The sequence below is a fragment of the Dermacentor albipictus genome, chromosome 4, assembly GCF_038994185.2.
Source record: "Dermacentor albipictus isolate Rhodes 1998 colony chromosome 4, USDA_Dalb.pri_finalv2, whole genome shotgun sequence".
Taxonomy (NCBI): Eukaryota; Metazoa; Arthropoda; class Arachnida; order Ixodida; family Ixodidae; genus Dermacentor; species Dermacentor albipictus.
In genome coordinates, this window is record NC_091824.1 from 175,433,237 (window position 1) to 175,455,031 (window position 21,795).

Below are 21,795 nucleotides of genomic sequence, written 5' to 3' on the forward strand. Positions count from 1 at the left end.
TGGCCAGGCAGCTCTCGCTGCTGCCTCACAGTGACGCACCTACGGCAGCTTTGCCTCCAACGCTGCAGGACGCCATCCGAAATCACATATCTGAAGCGCTTCCTGCAGCTCCTACAACCCCCCCACCCAACCCTATGAGTGTGCCGCTGGCCCATACCAACTTTGCCAACCACCCTACGTCGCTGCCGCTCAGTTATGCAGCCGTGGTTGCACGGCCACCTGCGCAGACCGCTTCCTTTCCATCGCCCATGAATCCGGCTTCATTTCAAGTTGCCCGACCGTCACCACACTTTTTTCGTCCCACCGAGACGTGGCGCACTCAAGACAACCGGCCTATCTGCTTCGCCTGCGGCATTGCTGGCCATGTGGCACGCTTCTGTCGCCGCCGCGCCTCAACTGCGTGTACCAGCTTTGACAGGCCCCGCTACGCACCACAATACGCCGCCACGCCTCCATTATCACCGCGACGTCTCGACACTGATCGCCGGTTGGAAACTCGGCGTTCCCCTTCCCCTCGTCGGCATTCGATTTCGCCCCTGCGTCGTCGAGTTCCCACTGAAGAGGGAAACTGACTGCTGCAGTTCCTGAGGCAAGAACTGCAAATACGTCGATTTTCTCAAGACCTCAATCTTCGCCGCAAAATGTAATTACCGTTTTTGTAGAGGGAGTACCAGCAGTGGCACTAGTCGATACCGGAGCAGCCGTTTCCGTCATTCACGAGGGCCTTTGCCGCAAGCTACGAAAAGTGACTACAGCTCGCTCTGGCCTGGTGCTCGCCACTGCCAGCGCGCAGCGAATCCACCCTTCAGCTGTATGCACGGCCCGTGTCGTCATCAACGACGTTCTGTACATAATCGAGTGTTTCGTGCTACCATCGTGCTCTCACGACCTCATCATTGGTTGGGATTTCCTGTCACGTCATCATGCTGTCATTGACTGTTCACGTGCAGAAGTGTCGCTTTTACCACTATGTGAATCACTGCCGACCAGCTCTCCTCACTTTGCCGACAAACTCACTGTTGATGCCGACACAACCGTACCTCCTGAGTCGTCGATGGCTGTTGTCTTGTCGTCTGATTCCGCATCTGACGCCACCGTAGTGTTCACGCCATCCGATGTGTTTGCTCAACGCAAGGGCATTGTTCTTCCGTTTGCCGTGCTTACTGTAACCTCTGGCTCAACTGTGATGCTGGTCACCAACTACTACCAGTACCCGATCAGCCTACTGCGTGGAGAGACGGTAGGATACTTTCAAGCGGTCGACTACGTCGACGACTTCGATGTTCCTGCCGCCTCCCTCCGTCACCTTGACGCCATCGCTTCGGTCTCCGGCTCATCACCTTCAGTGGGTTTTGACAAGGCCATCGACCCTGCACTTTCCCCATCTCATCGCCGCCAACTTCTCGCTCTCCTTCACAAGTTTGTCTCTTCTTTCGACTGTCATCAGACGTCACTGGGCCGTGCCACCGGTGTTTCTCACATCATCGACACTGGTTCCCACTCCCCCTTGCGACAGCGCCCGTATCGTGTCTCTGCCGAAGAGCGCCGAATCATCACGGAGCACGTGGACGACATGCTCCAACGTAAAGTCATCCGTCCCTCTCAAAGTCCTTGGTCTTCACCTGTCGTATTGGTGAGGAAAAAAGATGGCTCCATTCGCTTTTGTGTCGACTACAGACGCCTAAACAAGATAACGAGGAAAGACGTTTATCCTCTGCCTCGAATCGATGACGCTCTCGACTGTTTACAAGGCGCAGAATACTTCAGTTCCTTGGATCTGCGCTCCGGGTACTGGCAAGTTCCCATGGCCAAGCCTGACCGTCCGAAAACCGCATTCGTTACACCCGATGGCCTCTACGAATTTAACGTCATGCCCTTCGGGTTGTGCAACGCGCCTGCTACTTTTGAGCGTATGATCGACACCATCCTTCGTGGCCACAAATGGAAGACCTGTTTATGTTACCTCGACGACATCGTCGTCTTCTCAACCGATTTTCCGACGCACCTCGCTCGCCTGCATGACATTCTGACCTGTCTCGCCTCTGCCGGTCTACAGCTTAACCTCAAAAAGTGCCGCTTTGCTGCAAGCAAGCTAACCATATTGGGTCACGTTATCTCAAAAGACGGCGTCCTCCCGGATCCAGACAAGCTCCGCGCTGTTGCAGAGTTCCCAAGGCCCACGTCTATCAAAACCCTCCGAAGTTTTATTGGCTTATGTTCTTATTTTCGTCGATTCGTACGCAATTTCGCATCCATCATGGCGCCTTTGACAAGTTTACTTTCCGCCAGTAACGGCATAGCAGCATGGTCACCTGAATGTGATGCAGCATTTCAGCAATTGCGCCACTTGTTGACCTCACCACCGATTCTTCGCCACTACGACCCTGATGCTCCCACGGAAGTCCATACTGACGCCAGCGGAGTTGGCCTTGGCGCGGTCTTAGCGCAACGGAAAGCTGGCTATGATGAATACGTCGTCGCTTATGCGAGCCGTACTCTAAAGAAAGCAGAATTAAATTACTCCGTCACAGAAAAGGAGTGTCTAGCGATCATCTGGGCATTAAGCAAGTTTCGCCCATACCTTTACGGCCGTTCTTTCGCCGTTGTTACTGACCACCATGCCCTTTGTTGGCTTTCTTCCTTGCAAGACCCGTCTGGACGCTTGGGACGTTGGGCGCTTCGCTTGCAAGAGTACGACATCCGCGTCATGTACCGCTCTGGTCGCAAGCACTCCGACGCTGATGCGCTCTCTCGCTCCCCACTGACGCCTGATTTGGCGTCGTTGTCAGCTTCCTCGTCCACCCTGTCACCGTTCACCATCCCTGACATGCTCACAGAGCAGCGCAAGGACCCATCCCTTGCAATGTTACTCGACTACCTTGCTGCTCCGTCTGATGTCCCTTCGACACGAGCACTGCGTCGCCAAGCAACCCACTTCTCAGTGCGGGACAACATTCTATATCGCCGAAACTACATGCCCGACGGACGCAAATGGCTCCTCGCTATACCTCGTCATATGCGCTCTGACGTCTGCGCGTCTTTTCACGCTGACCCCCTAAGCGCTCATGCCGGCGTCCTCAAAACTTACACAAGGTTGCGTCAGCGCTATTATTGGAGAGGCATGTACAACTTTGTGCAAAAGTACATTCAGTCTTGCACTACATGCCAACAAAGCAAAACACCTACACAGCGTTTCACAGGACCGTTGCAGCCGCTGCCATGCCCGTCTCGTCCGTTCGACCGCGTCGGCATCGACCTCTACGGCCCGTTTCCATGCAGCGGGCGTGGAAATCGGTGGATTATTGTCGGCGTAGATCACCTTACTCGCTACGCTGAGACTGCAGCACTGCCAGCAGCGACCGCCCGTGACGTTGGTTTTTTCATCCTTCGCAATTTTGTCCTTCGCCACGGTGCTCCCCGAGAATTACTGAGTGATAGGGGCCGTGTCTTCCTGTCGGAGGGCATCCAAGCCCTCCTCGCTGAGTGCAGGATAATTCATCGCAAATCGACCGCGTACCATCCCCAAACCAACGGTCTTACCGAGCGCTTCAATCGCACACTTGGCGACATGTTGCGGATGTATATTTCATCCGACCACTCCAACTGGGACACCGTACTCCTCTTTGTTACGTTCGCGTACAACACCACGACGCAAGCGACCACCGGCTTTTCCCCCTTTTTCCTTGTGTATGGCCGTGAGCCATCATGCCCTTTGGACACCATACTGCCGTACCAACCTGACGCTACAGAGTATACTCCGCTTTCCGAAGTCGCCAAATATGCTGAAGATTGCCGTCAGCTGGCACGTGCCCTGACTAGTGAGACTCAAGAACGTCCAAAGGCAAGACATGACCGTGCTCATCAACCACCACCCAACTTTGTTCCTGGTTCACTTGTGTGGCTTTGGATACCGGCCAACATTCCTGGCCTTTCTTCCAAACTCCTGGCGCGTTATCACGGTCCATACCGTATAATCGAGGCCACTTCACCGGTCAACTACATCGTCGAGCCGCTCACCGTGTCACCAGACCTGCGTCGTCGTGGGCGAGAGACAGTACATGTCAACCGCCTGAAACCGTACTACGACCCGCTCATCTTCTCCGCGCCCTGAGTCGCCAGGATGGCTACGCTTAGCTCCCGGGGCATTGTAATGAAGCAGACGCGCCCCTGTGTATGTGCCGTCTGAAGAAGAAGACGAAGGGCCGTGCCGTGGTCTCGAGCGACCCCGTGCTTCGGACAGCCCTTGCAGTGCCTTGTTTTGCCTAGCGTTCCACAACGTCGTGAACGAGAATAAACCTCATCGCAATATATATATATATATATATATATATATATATATATATATATATATATATATATATATATATATATATATATATATTGCTACGAGGCGTTGCAGGAGCGAACAATGAGAGCACTGACAACGATCGCCGGTAGTCGTGTGCATGGGCTCCATCTTGTATGCCTGTCTCCTGCCCATTTTATACATCTTGTAGATATATTGTCAAGCATTTTTTCTCCCCGTAACAATAAATATGAGAGGGGGGGAGTGAGGGGGCGTTCGGAAAGCTGGTCGGGCGCGTAGGCCTCCCACGGAAAAATTAAAGCTTTCCGCCTATGAGTGGGCTGCAATCCCGGAGACCAAGTGTGCGTGTGGACCCTGGTTCACCGTCGCGTCCCTTGTGGAAAGTTGCTGTTATTTAGGTCCATACAAAGCCCTGCGCCACATTAGTGGCGTGAACTACGAAGCCGTCTCGGTCAGTGCGGCACAAACACGGCGTAGACAACAACCTTGACCTTACATAATTCACGTCATACGCATAAAACCATATGTTACACGTTTGTGATTTTTTTATTATTTTTATTTTCTTATATTGACACTCCTATTTGCAGTTAATGTGGTTACCTCTCTGTTTCTTCAGACAGTGCTCGTCACGCTTCACCACTGCTCTGCTCTCATCTTTCAAGTGACTCTCACTGTGTTCTATGTCCGAGCGTCTGCCTTGCACCTGTCTTGCTTTTCTTTTCTTACTCCACTTCTTGAGCATCGAGCCGATGCTCTTTCCGAAGAAAAGGGGAAGTGCGACCTGCAGTAGTGATCACACTGCAAGAGAAGAGCCAGATAAGGACAAGAAGAAAGTAGTGTGTGTGCTATACAGACCGTTCGATAGCCCGGTCCTAAAGTCATGTGACAGCAAGGCCTGCTGCATTTGCGGTGTATCCTATGTTGTATTTTGAAATAAAAATATTGCATTCTAAACAACACTATACTATAGTTGTGGAACTGTCAGTTTATACTCGAAATATTAATACAAGCTAACTGGCCCTTCTTGTCAGGCCTTCATATAGTGTTTTGAATTGCATTCTTGTGAACATTACCGTTACATATTTGCTCAAATGTTGAGCAATAGACTATCTCACGGGGAGTTTCATTTTGTCAGAAATGCGAAAGGATACTAGCAGTAGCCCTCTGCTGGCTGATATACAATGATTTAAGCGATTTAAATGGAAGTAAGCTTTTGTTATCCTATTCAGCTGAACGGTTTTTTTTTTTTTGCAGAGAATTTTATCTGGGCCCCGCTCTTTATATGGTCCACCGAGCCGGGTGCAGCTTAACTATACGGGGACGCGCCACCTCTTGGGGTTTTGTACCAGAAAGGCCAAATCTGCGCATGGTACACCCAGCCAGCTGTCGCCAAACAACATAGGTGCGTCTTTTCCTTCTTTCGTGCTTCTCTTTGCTTGTGCCTCTTCTTTCTTGCGCGCTTCTTTCCGCGGCAGGATTAAGCAGACTACAACCGTGCGCGGAGAAATGTGAGCCCTCGCGGAGGGTGCCACTCGGCCAGTCCTTTTTGGACACTGTCTCTTCACGCGCTTGCGCTTCGAAATAGTTCACCTATACACCTCGTGTGGTTTCCACAGCAAACTGTCCCTGTGTCTCTCAGCTTAAGCAAAAAAAAAACTGCGTTTTGCTGGCAACTTAGAATTTACACAAGCCGTAGCATCTCCTCTTCGACCGCAAGGATATGTAGTGAAAGAATGCTCTATACCCCTCAAAAAGCACAACAAAGGTGAGCGCGGGAGCACAGATCTTTACTCACGAATGGCATAGTAAGTGACAGACGTATAATCTCATTGGGTACAATTGTGTAGCTGTTAAGCAATTATTAAAGGAAATTTTTGCTTTGCCCGTGAACAACGTCAAGCGTTCAAACCCTTGACCCGTGCTGTTGCTGTTTTTCTCCTCTTGCGTATGCATTTGCGTTTATTGTGTGGATTGGTCCAAAGGTATCATTCAGCATGCAAAAATTTAGAAAAGATCAGTTAGCTGAAATTCCTTTTTTTTTCATTTTTGCATGCTAAATGATGCCTTAGGAGCATTCCATCGAGTAAACACAAATGCATGAGCAGTTGAAGAAAAACAGCAATAGAGCGAGACAATGGTCGGAACACTTGAAGATGGCATAGCGAAAATTTGCCTCATTTATTGGTTAGCAGCTGCACAATTGTTACCCAAAAGAATGAGTCTTACACTTACAATATACTATTCGAAAGTAAAGAAATTTCTGTGGCTCCCTTGCTCACCTTTGTTGCGCCTTTTTAGGGAGTAGGTGGCATTATTTTGTCTTCGTATCCTGGAGGTCGAACAGGAGATATCGCGGTACGCGTAAGATCTAAGTTGCCTGCAACACGGAATGTTGCTTTTTTTTCTTCGGGTGAGAGGAACACAGGGACACACTTTGCCCTGGAAACCACACGAGGTGGACACGTGATCTATTTCGAAGCGCAAACGCGTGGAAAGGCATTCTCCGAAATGGACTGACTGAGGGGCGTCCTCCGCGAGATTTCTCCGCCCATGGTTGTACGCTGCCTAATACGGGCGCAGAAAGAAGCGCGTAAGAAAGGGGAGGCGCCAGCAGAAAGAAGCCCGAAAGAAAGAAGAGCCGCGTCCCCGTTGCTAGGCGACGCCGGCTCTACGGAGCATGCGCAGCGCGGTGTCCATCTGGGACCTACATCAAGCCGCTTTGTGTAAACATTTTAATGGTTCAACTGGTATATTGTAGCAAGTAACCTCTATATTTAGGCAAACGCGCTCAATACTGTATGGCTATACTAGAGGTTAAAGTGTTGTAACTTCTAGTTTAGATGCACGCCTACTTACCTCTAACAGACGTTAACATTCTAAAGGTTGATGTTTAACTTATAGATTAAAGGTGCACAAATCTGTGAGGATATACCCCTTTAATACACGTTACCGTGCTAAGAGTGTACCACCATGTTTTTCGGGAGCCAGCTGCCCTCAATAAACGTCGCCAGTTCCCTTTCAAGACACGTGACAACGTATATATTGTAAGTGACGGTGGTCTGCTATGGGCCACCGTTAGTTGCACTTAGCTCCTCCTCGAAGAGGCAGGATATGTGTCCAATGAGCTCCTAAACAGCACTTTGCAATGCGGGGAACTCGCTTTAAATCATGGGTCCTGGGTCCTAAAAGAGATGCGGCGTAATGCTACCGAATGTTTCTTTCGCATCTACCGCTGAATGACCACTAAATGTTTCGTTTCCGCATTCAGAGAGAGTTGTTCAGCGTCTCTTGCCTGTAGGCAGTCTTGCAGCGCACAGAACCGCGCTGTGCTGGCTGGCGGCATTTGCGCTCGTAGTCTGCTGCTCGGGCCACGAGTGCCCACGTGTCCCGAGACTTGGCGAGCGCGGTGGCAAGCTGCGAGGACACCTTGGCCAACAGAAGGAGCCTGATGGTGAAGAACAGACCTCCGTTGAACGTGCTCAGGTGTCGGGTCCCAAGGAGGGAGCGGCCCAGCAGGGAAGTCAGCTCGAGCAGCGACGCGGCGACCACCAGCGTTGCCGTGGTGTGCCACACACGGGAGCGCCCTTCCGCCAGTCGGTTCTCGCGCTGCAGGGGCGGCAGGCAGCCGGACAGGCGGAGAAGCCATGAGTCCGAGCGGAACCGGGCCTCGGCGAAGGACATGTTGCTGCTGCGGCGGGGCTCAACTCCTCCTTTGAAGAGCAAGGCTTATCTCGGGCGCAACTCTCCGATTCCGCCTATTCAATCGGATGCGAAACGTAGAAATGCTTTTATGAAAGAACCGGCTTGATACGAATTTAATAAAATGCATTGGAGAGGGAAAGCTCAATCCTGGCGAATAGATGAAACAGAATTTTTATTGATGACTTAGGAATTCTTAAAACCGAATTTCCGATAATCGGCACGTTTAAAAAAATTGAGGCACGAAGTTTACAAATCCATGCTTCTCCACCAAAAACGGATGTCGCACTTCTGTGGGAGGCATCCACCAGAATGCTCTAAAACAAATTTGGTATGAACATTCACAAGGTTTTACGAGAGTTTTGCAAAAGTCCTACTGACAGTTTAGTGGCACGTTTCATAACCGTGTATAGTACGTCATTTTTTTCCGCTTTAGATGTGTTATTACGTGCAGGGGCCCTATAACGCGCAACTATCGCAATCTTTTTATTCCAATCCCTAGGAGTGACGTCACGTTTACGTAACCACGGACGGAAGTATCGGGCGGTAAGCCGCAGCGTTGTTTGGAAAGGCCAGTCAAACGCGCTTCTCGTTCACACGATGTCACTTTCTTTTGCTTTCAAAGCGAATAGCATTGCCTACACTGAGCAGCTTTAAAGCGACGATTGCTTTGCCACTTCTCCAGACTTTCTGGGGGCGCTTCTGCTGTTATGGATTCGCCGCGCCTGCGGCTGGGTTTCCTGCAACCCCACGAGGTGGTGCTCGCCTCCGGTCGTGCTTAGAGAGCGCGCATAAGGAACGCGTATGCAGGCTCTAAAGCGGGCCGCGTATGCAGGCGTCGTGCTCGCCGAGGTCCGCAGATGCTGTGCTCTGCCCTTCGGCAGCCGCGCGAGAGTGGCTGGAGCTGCGCCAGCGAGAAGTTGATCGGATAGCTCTCGGACTGTCATGGTGCGGTGGCCAACGAGGCTACACAGGGCGGCCTGGGCTGGTCGAGCTTTGAGACTCGGGAGGCGGTCAGCAAAATCGCATGCAGCGGCCGCCTGCTCTACGTGCCTCTGGGGCGGTGGTCGCGGCGTGTAGTTGATTACTTGTGAGCGACATGCATTCGCACACCGTGGGTGAAGCGCCAGCGGATGGAGAGTGAATGCGGCCTGTTTCGCTCCCCGTACCAGCGCAGACTCACCGACCGATTGGGCAATTAAAACAGGCGCGGGGAACGAGTGCGGGAGACAGAGGAAGCGTGCTGGATGCGTAACATCGACGTTGGATGTGTACGGATGGCATAAACACGCCATATGTGAAAATGGAGTGTTTAATCTATTGTTAAGACTTGATGTGAAGAAATCACCCGGTCCAGATGACATTCCAAATGCCTTTCTAAAGCAGTATGCCGAATGGTGCTCCAAATATTTATGCGTGATATTCAGAAGGTCGCTTCAGGAAGGTACTTTACCAGATGACTGGAGAGTCGCAAGAATTTAACCTATATATAGAAGTAGTGAAAGAAATGTATACGAAATTATCGGCCAATCTCACTTCTACTGCATGCAATCTAGTTGAGCATATTATCCATAAATATTTAATTGACTTCCTGCAAGAACATAACGCAAAATCAAAAGTTCAACATGGCTTCAGAAGAGAGTGTGCACAGCTGATAGACTATTCATGATTTTTCAGAAGCAATTAACAAAGGCAAAATGACTGATAGAATGTTTTTAGACATTCCCAAGGCTTTCGACATGGTTTCGCACAGAAAGCTTATTCATAAATTAGGTTTCATAATAACAAATGACAAGGTAATAGCGTGGATCGAGGCTTACTTGTCAAACCGGCGTCGATTGGTTTGTTTTAATAATGCCCACCCTCAACATCCCGGTCGAGTCCAGCATCTGTTCTTGGACCACTTTTGTTTTTTGTTTTTATAAATGGTACTGTCCGTGACCTTTCTGCCCGTGTTAAGCTATACGCTGATGACTGTGTCCCTTATGAAAAAAATAAATAAATTGAATTCAGGATCGAATTAGGCTAAATAACAACCTTCAAAACGCAAGAAAGTAGGTGTTACATGTGTCAAATGGTAATAAATCATGGTAAAACAGTACACATGAGAATAACACTTAGGATAGGATAGGATAGGATAGGGATAACTTTAATGAGGTGCCGGCATACGACGAATAACACTTAAAAAGAACTCTCTCCGTTACCAGTATGGTATTACCGATCACGCACTTTCCGAAGTCACATGCTACAAGTATCTGGGTCTCTGGATTTCTAATAACCTTTCTTGGAGTACACATATTGATACCGTCTCCACTAATGCTCTTGTTAAGCTGTTCTTTTTAAGGCGGGCATTACGGTATGCTACCCCTGAAACTCGCTTACTTGCTTACAAAGCTATTGTAGGACCAGTATTAGAATATGTTGTTACATTCTGGGACCCCTTCACTAAAACAAGCATTAACAAATTGGAAAAGGTTAAAAAAAGTGGATTCATCTGTCATTCCTATGCACGTACATCTATCACGGACCTTCTAAGAAGCGTTTTACCGTCAGTTACTCGTAGGAATCGTATTTCCCACTTGAAATTATTTTTCCTGTTGGTGAATGGGCACTGCAGTATTGACACTTCGCAAATAATTAGTTATTCCAATGGTTGCGCTAAACGCGTGCGACATTGTCAGTAAAACCGTTATTTGCGAGAATTAACTGTTACAAATATTCCTATTTTCCTAGAGCCATAGCGGCGACTGGAACAACCTTGCTGATAGTGTAGTAACACAGAAGCCATTGTTATTCTTTGAGGTGCATATTCAATAATTAGTTACTTTATTTTGTGTGTGCGTGTTGAGCCATATTCGGTGCTTGTAAATTGTGTCTTGAAATGAATATTCTGTTAAGGTCTTGCGCGTGATGACATCGGCGAACAAGTTTCTGCTATGTGTATGTGTTGTCGAAGCCCCTTGCTTGAATGTATTTCATTTCTGTGCCAATATTTTACTGCACAAATATGTATACTTACCTACAATGGTCTTGTGTTCAAGAACGCAGTATTGATAAGCAGATATGAAAGCTATTGTCATGGTGCACCTACACGATGATTCCCTTGGGAGTAGGTTGCTCTTTGAAGCAAGAGCTGGCGCGCTGCGTACACTTGTGCGCCTTCAAAGTATAAGCAACGATGTGCGGTGTCGGGCGTGCGGAGGACGACACCATTGAACACGTGGTGCTAAGGTGCGAGGGCATTGGGCTATCTGTCGCGCAGGGTCTATCCCTGCAGGCTGCCCTTGGTTTCAAGCAGACTAGTGGAGAAGACGGTGCCTGTGGCTTAGACCGCGCGGAGACCGAGAGACGCCTCTAATGCCGGCAAGCGGCACTTGCCGATAGGCACCAACGATGGCCCATCAGTGTAGCGTGCTCGCCCCTTTTTCTATTTTCCTTCCTTTTTTTTCCTTTTGGTGTTCTCTTTTTTCCACATGTGCTTGCTTTGCTGTAATAGGTAGGCACCAGAACGTCATCCTGGCTTCGGCGTGGTTGCCACGTCCGCCCAATACAACGAATTAACCACAGTATGAACATCATGGCACCCAATGGACCCATTCTGTAACCATAATAGTCCAACGGTTATCTAACCTGCGCATTACATGACCTGCCCAGCTCCATATTTTTTCTGTTGATGCCAATTAGAATATCTTCTATACCCGTTTGCTCTCTGATTCAAACCGCTCCCCCTTCCTATCCCTTAACGCTACGCCTAGCATTCTTCGTTCCGTCGCTCATTGCACGTTCCTTAACTTGTTTTCTAGCTTCTTTGTCACTCTTGAAGTTTCATCCCCATATGTTAGCACTGGTAGAGTGCACTGATTGTACACCTTTATTTTTAGTGATAATGGTAAGCTTTCAGTCAGAATCTGACAATGTCTGCCGTATGCACTCCAACCCATTTTTTTCTACTGCAAATTTTCTTCTCATGATGAGGGTCCCCTGTGAGTAATTGACCTTGGTAAACGCGTACTCCTTTATAGACTCTAGAGGCTGACTGGACTGAACTCTTCTTCCCTTGCCCGGCTATTGACCATTATCTCTGTCCTCTAGATATTAATATTCAACCCCACCACTTATACTCCCTCTGTTAAGGTCCTCAATCATTTGCTGTAACTCGTCCCCGTGGTGCTGAACAGGACAATGTCATCCTCAAATCGAAGGTTGCTGATAGATTCGAGGTTGATCCTCACTCCTAAGCCTTCCCAGTTTAATCGCTTGAATACTTCTTCCAAGCTCTCAATGAATAACATTGGAGAGGTTGTGCATTCTTGTCTGACCCCTTTCTTTATATATATCTTCGTATCTTCTTGTGGAGAATTAAGGTAGCTGTGGAATCTCTGTAGACATTTTCAAAGACATTTACTAAGCCCCCTGTAGTCCTTGGTTAGGTATGCCTCTATGACTGCTGGTATCTCTACTGAATGAAATGCATTTTCGTAATCTATGAAAGCCATATAGAGAGGCTGATTGTGCTCTGCGGATTGATTACATCGATCTGACCCATTGTAGGGTATCCTTTCCTGGAGCCAGCCTGTTCCTTTGGCTGACTGAAACGCGGTGTTGCCTTTATTTTATGGGACATTATCTTCGTGAATATTTTATATAATATTGGAAGTAAGCTAATGGGCCTATATTTCAATTCTTTAACGTCTCCCTTTTTGGTTATTAGTACAATGTTGGCATTCTTCCAGTTCTCTGGGACCCTGGAAGTCGATAGACAGTTCGTATAAAGCGCAGCCAGTTTTTCAAGCATGACTTCTCCCCCATCTTTGATTAAATCTACTGTGTTCCAGTTTCATGTCTTGCAAGGTCCTTTTAACTTCATCGCTGGATATAGGAGGAGCCTCTGTAACCTGTTCATTACTACTACGAATGGAGGTATCGTGGCTGCTGTGGGTACTGTACAGGTCAGTATAGGATACTTCCGCTGCTTTTACTATATCTTTGAGATTGCTGATGATATTACCCTGTTTATCCTTCAGTGCATTCATCTTGGTTTGTCTTATGCCAAGTTTCCTTCTCACTGATTTCATGCTGCGTCCATTTTTACTGCTTCCTCAGTCTTTCTCCCAATACAATTTCGAATATCCCTTACTTTCTGTTTGTCGATCGGTTTTGACAGTTCCGCGAATTCTATGTGATCTCTTCAGTTGGAAACTTTCATTCTTTGTCGTTTCTTTATTTGGTCCTTTGTTACTTGGGAAAGCTTACCTACTGGTTGCCTTGGTGTCTTACCTCCCACTTCATTACGTATTTCATTCGTATTTCATTACTTCATGGACAATAACCGAGCGACTGAAGATAGCCAGGGTTGTGTCAATACAGAAGAAAGATGACCCCACATTATTAAAAGATTACCGTTAAAATATCAACTACATCATCATGTTGTAAACTAATCGAACATATTATTGCCAACCAGATTAATGAATTTTTATGTGCGCACGCAGTCCTCTCTAATTTCCAGCACGGGTTTAGAAAAAGATACTCAACAATTACACAACTAGTGACAGCAATACATTCACTCGCATCATGTCTCGATAAGAACGGGCAGATTGATGCAATATTTCTTGATTTCAGTAAAGCTTTCCATAAAGTTCCCCATGACAAACTAATATTAAAACTCAGACGCATTTGCCTCCCGGAAATTTTAATCATATGGATATCAAACTATTTAACCAATCGCTACCAATTTGTAGCAGTTAATGAGCAACAATCAGGTTGCCTTCCGGTCGGCTCTGGCGTGCCCCAAGGAAGTGTGCTGGGGTCCTCATTGTTTTTATTATATATTAATGACATTACTGCTGAACTTGATCTGAATGTCCAAATCAGGTTGCTTGCGGATGATTGTGTGTTTTTTCAAGGAATAACTTCAATTAATGACCAAATTCATCTTAACTCCTCTCTAGCTAAGATTTTTGAATGGTGTGAAACGTGGGCCATGAAACTTAACACTGATAACACCATCTTTCTTCACTTCTTTCGCAAAAAAGCTCCGCTTTCTTTTGACTACAAGCTAGGTTCGTCACCTTTGCTGGAAGAGACTAAATGTAAATATTTGGGTGTCACACTTACTAATACTTTATCATGGAATTTACATATAAATAACATCTGCTCTTCCGCATTCCATAAACTATACATTTTAAGACATAAGCTTAGAAATTCTCCTCCTAGCGTAACATTACTTGCTTACAAATTACTAGAAGGAAGAAGAAGAAGCCGAAGGGAGCGGATGCACTTCACGCCGGCTCCGTCTTTCGTAAACGATTTCGCAGTGTTTTTGAAAAATATCTCTGTAATTTTGCACCATCATCTCCCGCAAGTTATCCTGACTCTACCGATATTCGTCTTCAAGGTGGGAACTGCTTTTTCACCGCTTCATTGGACCATTTCTGCCGAGCCGCTGCGCCGCCGAGCTAAGCTTACTGCTAAGCTTAATGCTCCGGCCGCTACGTGAGCCGCAGTTACGGCTGCGCGTCAAATTTCTTCAAGCCGCCATGGAAATACAAGTTGCAGGAACTGACATCTCACCCACCGAGATTTCCGAAGAAGCAGGATGGTGAACCATTGGCCCGCGCGAACGACTTTCTCCTTGGGGCAAGCGCGCTAACCCTAACATTGCATCAGTTTCCCAAACCGGCGTTGGAGGCACGAACAAGGCGTAGCGAGGCCCGCGCGCTCACAAACAGCAAGTTCTGAAGGCAGCGAAGATGCCCACCCTTCCACGTGATCACCACAAGGTAGTTATCAGGCCACGGGGCGGCTTGAACGTTGCAACAGTCGGGGTCGTCCGCCTCGCTTCGGCCCTATAAGGCAGCAAACGTATCACCACAAGACGCCACGGAAGACATTGTCTGCCCAAATACGCAGCAAAACATCATCGTTCTGAATACCCCTCGCTCTCCTAATGCAGAACGGTACCGCCGACTCGACAGCTTTGAGGTCGACGGACACCAGTTCGAGATACGGGCATATGAAACTGCGCCCGACTATACAGTCAAGGGGAGTCGTCCGAGGCATTCTTCTCGAAGAAGACGCGAAGGACATTCACCTCAATATCGTCAACAAGAGGAACCCAAATGCCTTAGCGGCCAAAAGACTCAGCAAGACCACGTCGGTCATCATCGCCTTCGATGGTGGCAGAGTACCAACGTGGGTGTACTACGGGGGTGCTATGCTCAGGTGTACCTTGTACAGAAAGCAGATTGACGTGTGACACCAGTGCGGACGCGTCGGCCATCGCATGGACGTCTGCCCGAACCCCCAAGACCGTGTGTGTAGAGGCTGCGGAGCCTCGAACCCAGACCCCAATCACACATGCACGCCAAGGTGTCACCTTTGTGGGGGAGCGCATCGCACTGCGGACAAGACCTGCAAGGCTCGATTCAAGACCCCCTATCTTGTTAAGAAACGACGCGGAGACCATCAGAGGGCAGCGGCGGAGGCCGCCCTCGAGCTACAGCAACAGAATTGCCATTTGTTGGGCGTGTTGGTAAATTGAAAGCATATTTAGCGCCAGCAAACAAGGACGTAAGGGAGACGACAACACAATGCGCTAGCGCATTGTGTTGTCGTCTCCCTTACGTCCTTGTTTGCTGGCGCTAAATATGCTTACAGCAACAGAACTTCGACGAACATTTCCCACCTGCCTCGCGCTCCCGCTCTCGAGGCCGGGCCCGGTCTCGCTCGGCTGCGGGGCCTCTATCCCGCCGGCAGAGCAGGTCTCGGAGCCGGGCGCGCAGCAAAACCCCCGGGCCGAGCCGTGGCCGTTCGAGCTCTCGGCGTCCGAAGCAAGCCGACCAGCAAGATTCGGACCTACCTGACAAGGCGAGCTGGGCAGATGCGGTTAAGGGCTCGCTGAGACGCAAGACTCAGGGCGCTACTGCCTCAGAACCCAATAATAAGACGGACCCTAGGGATGTGGCATTGAAGCAATGCAGCGCGAAAACGCACAGTTACGCACGGTCGTGCTACAATTAACCCAAGAAATTCGAGAGATTAAACTGTCGATGGCGCAGACATCTATACCTAAACCTGCTTTAGTCCCGACTCCCGTCACGAACGGTAACGACAGTGCGGCGCCGCCCACAAAGAAACGCGCGGCGGCCAATTCCGAGTCTCAACAGCTCGAGAACCTCGAATCAGCAGTAAGTGATTGGCGCAAAGCACATGTCACGATAAACAACTGGCGGAAAGAACAAGAAGAAATGAGGAAGCTGCTTTCAGAAATTCAAACCGGGATCCGCAACATCGGCGTTGCAGTCAATAACCTCACTGCTCGAACAGACAGTGTTGAAACTCATATAGACAAAATCGAGACTCACATAGGCCTTCGCCCAGGCATGGAAATGATGCCCACCATGGGCCCTACAGTCATTCACCCTAGCCCTATTTCAGGTAACGCACAGGTACAGCACCACGATGGCCAGCCCCACTAACGAGCTCGTTGTGGCAGTGGAACTGTTGGGGCTTCACTAAGAAGCAACCACTACTGCAACAATACGTCCGATACGCGCTACCCAAACCGGACATCATAATGATACAAGAAACAGTAGGTACCGTACCAAAGCTTCCAGGTTACACTGCGCATGCCTCGCCGATTCCCGTTGATCGCGGACTTGCAATTTTAATTCGGAAAGGGATAATAGTGCAAGAATACAGCGTAAGTGGCACAAATGCGGAAAACATGCTTGTAGAGCTCCTTCCCAATAGAACACGCAACCACAGTGTATTTCTCCTCAACATATGTAGTAATCCGGCTGACTCACGGGCTCGTTTCCTCTCTCTGTTCCCAGGGGCGCTTTCCTTGGCGGGCGCAAACCCATTTCTGGTGGGGGGAGATTTTAACGCCCAGAACGAGGCCTGGGGCTATGGCTACACTACCGCCAAAGGTCGACGCCTGTGGCAGGACCTGCATGATGCCGAATTAACTCTTATTACCAATCCCACGGCGCCGGCCCGCACGGGCACCTCTACAGCACGGGACACGACACCAGACCTGACGGCGGTCCGTAACATCCCTCAAGCAATGTGGTGCTATACCTTCGAAGATCTCGGTAGTGACCACATGATCATAGAAGCACGAATTCCTCAGGCGGGTACACCCCCTCTTCCTAAGCTATTGAAATGGACGGACTGGGACAACTTCTGAAAGCAGTGAGTTGAACAGAGAGGTGAGGAGAACATCGATGACATCGAGGCATGGATGGAGACGCTCAACGACGACATGAACAAGGCGACGCAGACGCTCGCACCCGAAGTCCAGGTTGACAAGATCGACAGCCGACTAGCCAACCTCTGGGAAGCCAAGACGTCACTAAACGCAAGATCGAAGAAGCAAAGGCACAACCGAAAGCTTCTTAAGAAGATCGCACATATCAATCGCCAGCTGGAAGAACACTGCCGGACTTTAAGTCAGCAGCAGTGGTATGAAATCTGCAACGCAGTCGATGGGCAGCTCCACAATGGCAGCACATGGCGTCTCCTTCGTCACCTCTTGGGGTAAACGCAGAGCAAGTCTGCTCAGCGAGCAAACCTGCAACGCCTTTTGCACAAGGAACAGGCTACCACGAGTGATCACCAGCTCGTGACACGCCTGCCAGCCAAGCACTTCCCGCAACGGCCCGATGTTCAACACGGAGATTACACTGGAGAGATAAATGTGACACTCGATGAAGAATTTCACGAGTCAGAGATCCGCGCAGCTCTCCACGACCTTAATAGCAAATCAGTACCTGGTACCGACAAGGTTACGAACAAGACTCTAAGAAACCTCGATGATGCCTCGATAACCGCTCTTACGGCATACATCAACAAATGCTGGCGAGCAGGCCGCATCCCAGAGGCGTGGAAACGCTCTAAAGCAGTCCTGATACCGAAGCCAGGCAAGCCGTCCAGCCCCGATTACTTGCGGCCCATTTCCCTCACATCCTGCGTTGGCAAGGTGATGGAGCACGCGTTCCTCTCCCGCATCAAACCCCACCTCGAGGACACGAGCCTACCCACCCACTATGGTGGGCTTCCGGTCACATCTCTCCACTCAAGACGTCATGCTCCAGCTCTACCACTAGATTATCAATGACCCAACTAGTGGCAACCGGGCCATCCTCAGCCTAGATCTGGAAAAGGCACAATGTAGCACATGCAGCAATCCTGAGCCGCATAAACACTCTCAACTTGGGTGAGCGAAGCTACAACTACGTCAGACACTTCCTGTTGCGCCGCACAGTCACCCTCGCGGTCGGCAGCATGACATCCGACGAACATACACTAGGAAGCACCGGCACTCCTCAAGGATCGGTCATATCCCCGCTCCTTTTCAACCTCGTGATGCTGGGTCTCCCGGCCTGCCTCGACGAGATCGATGGCCTCCATTGCGCCTTGTATGCAGATGACATCACCCTGTGGGTCAACAAGGGCAGTGACGGTCAGATAGAATGCACCTTACAAGCAGCGGTCTCTGCAGTCGAAACCTACCTCCAAGGCACAGGTCTCCGACTACCTCCCCTGAAATCGGAGCTGCTCGTCTACCGCCCGCGCCGCCGGCCCAAGCCTACAGCCGAATCGCGCCAATGTGACGACATAATCCTCTATACGCAAGATCCTGTATTCCCCGAGTCCCGAAGATACGCATCCTAGGCATGCATATAACAGCCGACGGGTCAAACACAGAAGCTATTCCCAAAATCGAAGGCAAGGTTACAGCGGCTACCCGCCTGATCAAATGCATTACAAACAAGCGCACGGGCATGAAGGAAGACAGTGTCATGCGCCTCATACACTCTTTCGCAATCAGTCACATCACTTATGTGGCTGCCTTCCACAACTGGAATGTCACTGAAAGGGAGAAAATCAACACCCTTATACGCAAGACTTACAAGATCGCCCTTGGCCTACCGGAGTCCACAAGCACTGCTCGTCTGCTACAGCTGGGGGTATACGACACGCTTGAGGAAATCGTGGATGCGCAAAGAACCTCTCAACTCGAACGAATGTCTCTGACAGCCACGGGCCGGTACATCCTGCAGAAACTCGGCTTCACCTACCACGTCCAACACGGTCAGAAACAGGTCATTCCACCCGACCTCAGCGACACGCTGATTGTCGCCCCTATACCTCGAAACATGCACCCCGAATTTAATTGGGGCTGACGCCAGGCCCGTGCCTAGGCACTGCTGCGCTCCTTGGGTGGAAAGAGGACTACGCGCTTTGTAGACGCCGCAGAATACACACGAGAACACCGGTTCACGGCGGTAGTCGTAGACGTTAGCTCCCGGCTTACGCACGCGTGTAGTGTCGCAACGCAATACCCCGAAACAGCAGAAGAGGTAGCGAGTGCGCTTGCGCTTACCGACCCCCTCTGCGAGGTAGTTTTAAGCGAATCACAATCCGTAGTTCTCAACTACGCGCGGGGGCGCATTTCCTCCGAAGCTCTCCAGATTCTTAAGAAAGCTGGTCGACAGCACTTCGATAACACCGCGATCATGTGGTTTCCAGCGCACGTCGCCAACCCCACCGATGAGGGCGTCATTAACTTGAACGAGGTAGCACACCGCTCTGCTCGAGAACTGACCCGCCGCGCAGAATCGGAAACCGCCTCTTCGAGTTCGGAACTCCTGGTTCAAAACACGCGAGAACGCCTGATCAGGTGCAATGACATCACCAAGCACTACCAGCTAGGCAGGCGGTTGCTGCCCCCACCTCACCCCATGCTGAAACGTCGCCAGGCAGTTATCTGGCGACAATTGCAAACACAAACATTCCCCAGTCCGGTGCGATTGCAGCACATTTTCCCCGCGCAATACCCGACTGCTCTTTGCAAATTATGTCAGGAAACTAGAGCGACGCTGTCACACATGTTGTGGGAGTGTCGGGTTACATCAGCCACAATGGCAGTAGCTCCGGAGGCTCTTGCGCCGAAGTGGGCCGCCGCTCTGCGCAGCTCCAACCTCAAGACACAAGAGTGGGCTGTCCAGCAAGCCCGAGAGGCAGCGACGAGGCAAGGCCTCGAAGTGACCTCATGGGAGACGTGAGCCCGGGTCGTCAAATTTGCCGGATTCAAAATAAAGTTGTTTCCATCCATTACAAATCACTAATTAAACCGAAACTTGAACATGCATGCGTTGTCCGGGACCCGTTAATTAAACACAATATCACCCGCCTTGAAAAGGTACAGAGAAAAGCTGTAAGGTTTATTTACTCTAAATTTCCCGCGTATGACTCACCCTCTGAATTAATGCAAATTAACGGTATCCAATGTCTTGAACAACGAAAAAAAATTTACGTCTACAATTTCTTTTCTTGCTTTGGAATCAAGATCTAGCTATTAACCCATCTCCATATCTGTCGCTTTCATGGTCGAGGCATACACGCCACCATCATCCTAATTCACTGACGCCGTAGTTTGTACAAACAGATTTATTCAAGTTTTCATTTTTTCCTTGCGCTATAACCGACTGGAATGATTCTTTATTGCCTTTCACCACACTTCGATGTTTTTAACTTTGTTATTATTGTTTTGTTGCCATTTAACCCATCGTGCTTGGACCCGTACAAGGTCTGCAGTATTGAATAAAGAAAGAAGGAATTACTGCTTCTGAAGCCAACCTAGCTACGGTTTCACTCATTGCTTCTATCTCATCTCCATCTCTCTGTTCTAAGGCTGCATATTTGTTTGCAAGTACCAGCCTGAATTGCTCTGCTTTTATCCTTTTTATCTTTTCTTCCTGACCAATTTTACTCTTTCTCTCTTCAAACAGTGGTGAATCCTAGACCTCTAAATATGTATGACCACACCACTTTACCTTACCTAACACTTTCACATCCTGCAGCATGCTGGGATTGGCAGAAAGTATGAAATCAATTTCATTTCTTGTTTCGCCATTAGGGCGTTTCCAGGTCCACTTTTTGTTCCAACGCTTCCTGAATAAGGTGTTCATTATTCGAAGCTTATTCCTTTCTGCGAATTCTACGAGCGTCTCTCCTCTTGTGTTTGTAGAATCGACGCCGTAGTTGCCAATTTTCTGTTTGTAACGGGGCGGTGGGTTGCGCCACCAAGCTCTTGCTACTATACTGCCTAATATTCTACCTAGGTTAAACAATGAAAAAAAAAAAACACTATGAACTACCACGCCCAAATTTTCTGATCCCCTATTGCGAACTGTGCTTTTGTACGTCTCCGTCTTTTGTCGTTTCCCTACTTTTCTTCCACCAATCCTCCAGTCGCCTCTTACTAATGTCTATTGCGGACATGTTTGCTTTACCACTGCTCCCTCTGAACCCAAGGGCTTCAAGGAGGCCAGTGGTGCCTAAATCGACCGCTGGGTAGACGTCTTCACATTCTAATAAAATATGCTCCGTCGTCTCCCTAGCTTTACCACAGCAAGCACATGCTTCTTCTTCCTTCTTATATCTCGCTTTATAGGTGCGTGTTCTAAGGCATCCTGATCTCGCTTCGAAAAGTACTGAGCTTCCCTTTGAGTTATGAGAAATGGTTTCTTTCCTGAGTTCGTTTTTTCCTCTTAAGTAGTTACTCATGGCAGGTTTCTTTTCCATTGCCGCCACCCATGAGATTAATTCACCTTCTCTGACTTTCCGCTTGACCTTTGTTGTTGTGTTGTCCACCCTACAGGCCGCATACTTGCTGGTAAGCTTCCTAGTTCTTTTCCTCCACTGTGAACCAATGTTTTTCCTGTACAGATACCTGAACACTGTCCCAGCCCATTTACTTTCTTCCATATTTCTCATCCGTT

At 49.2% G+C, this 21,795-nt stretch overlaps 1 protein-coding gene across 3 annotated transcripts in view; it reads left to right on the top strand.

The window, feature by feature from the left end:
* The window catches only part of LOC135919827 (uncharacterized), a 167,889-nt gene that overhangs the window by 32,316 nt on the left and 113,778 nt on the right, over positions 1-21,795 (top strand). The window contains exons 2-3 of one of the 3 annotated variants that reach the window (XM_070537852.1): positions 5,561-5,708; positions 7,662-8,103. The exons of the other annotated variants lie outside the window; for them this stretch is intronic. Of the exons in view, the coding sequence (XP_070393953.1) occupies positions 5,561-5,708; positions 7,662-7,954 (441 nt within the window). The 3' untranslated portion in view covers positions 7,955-8,103. Of the gene's footprint in view, positions 1-5,560; positions 5,709-7,661; positions 8,104-21,795 lie in introns of those variants that run through there. 3 annotated transcript variants of the gene reach the window in all.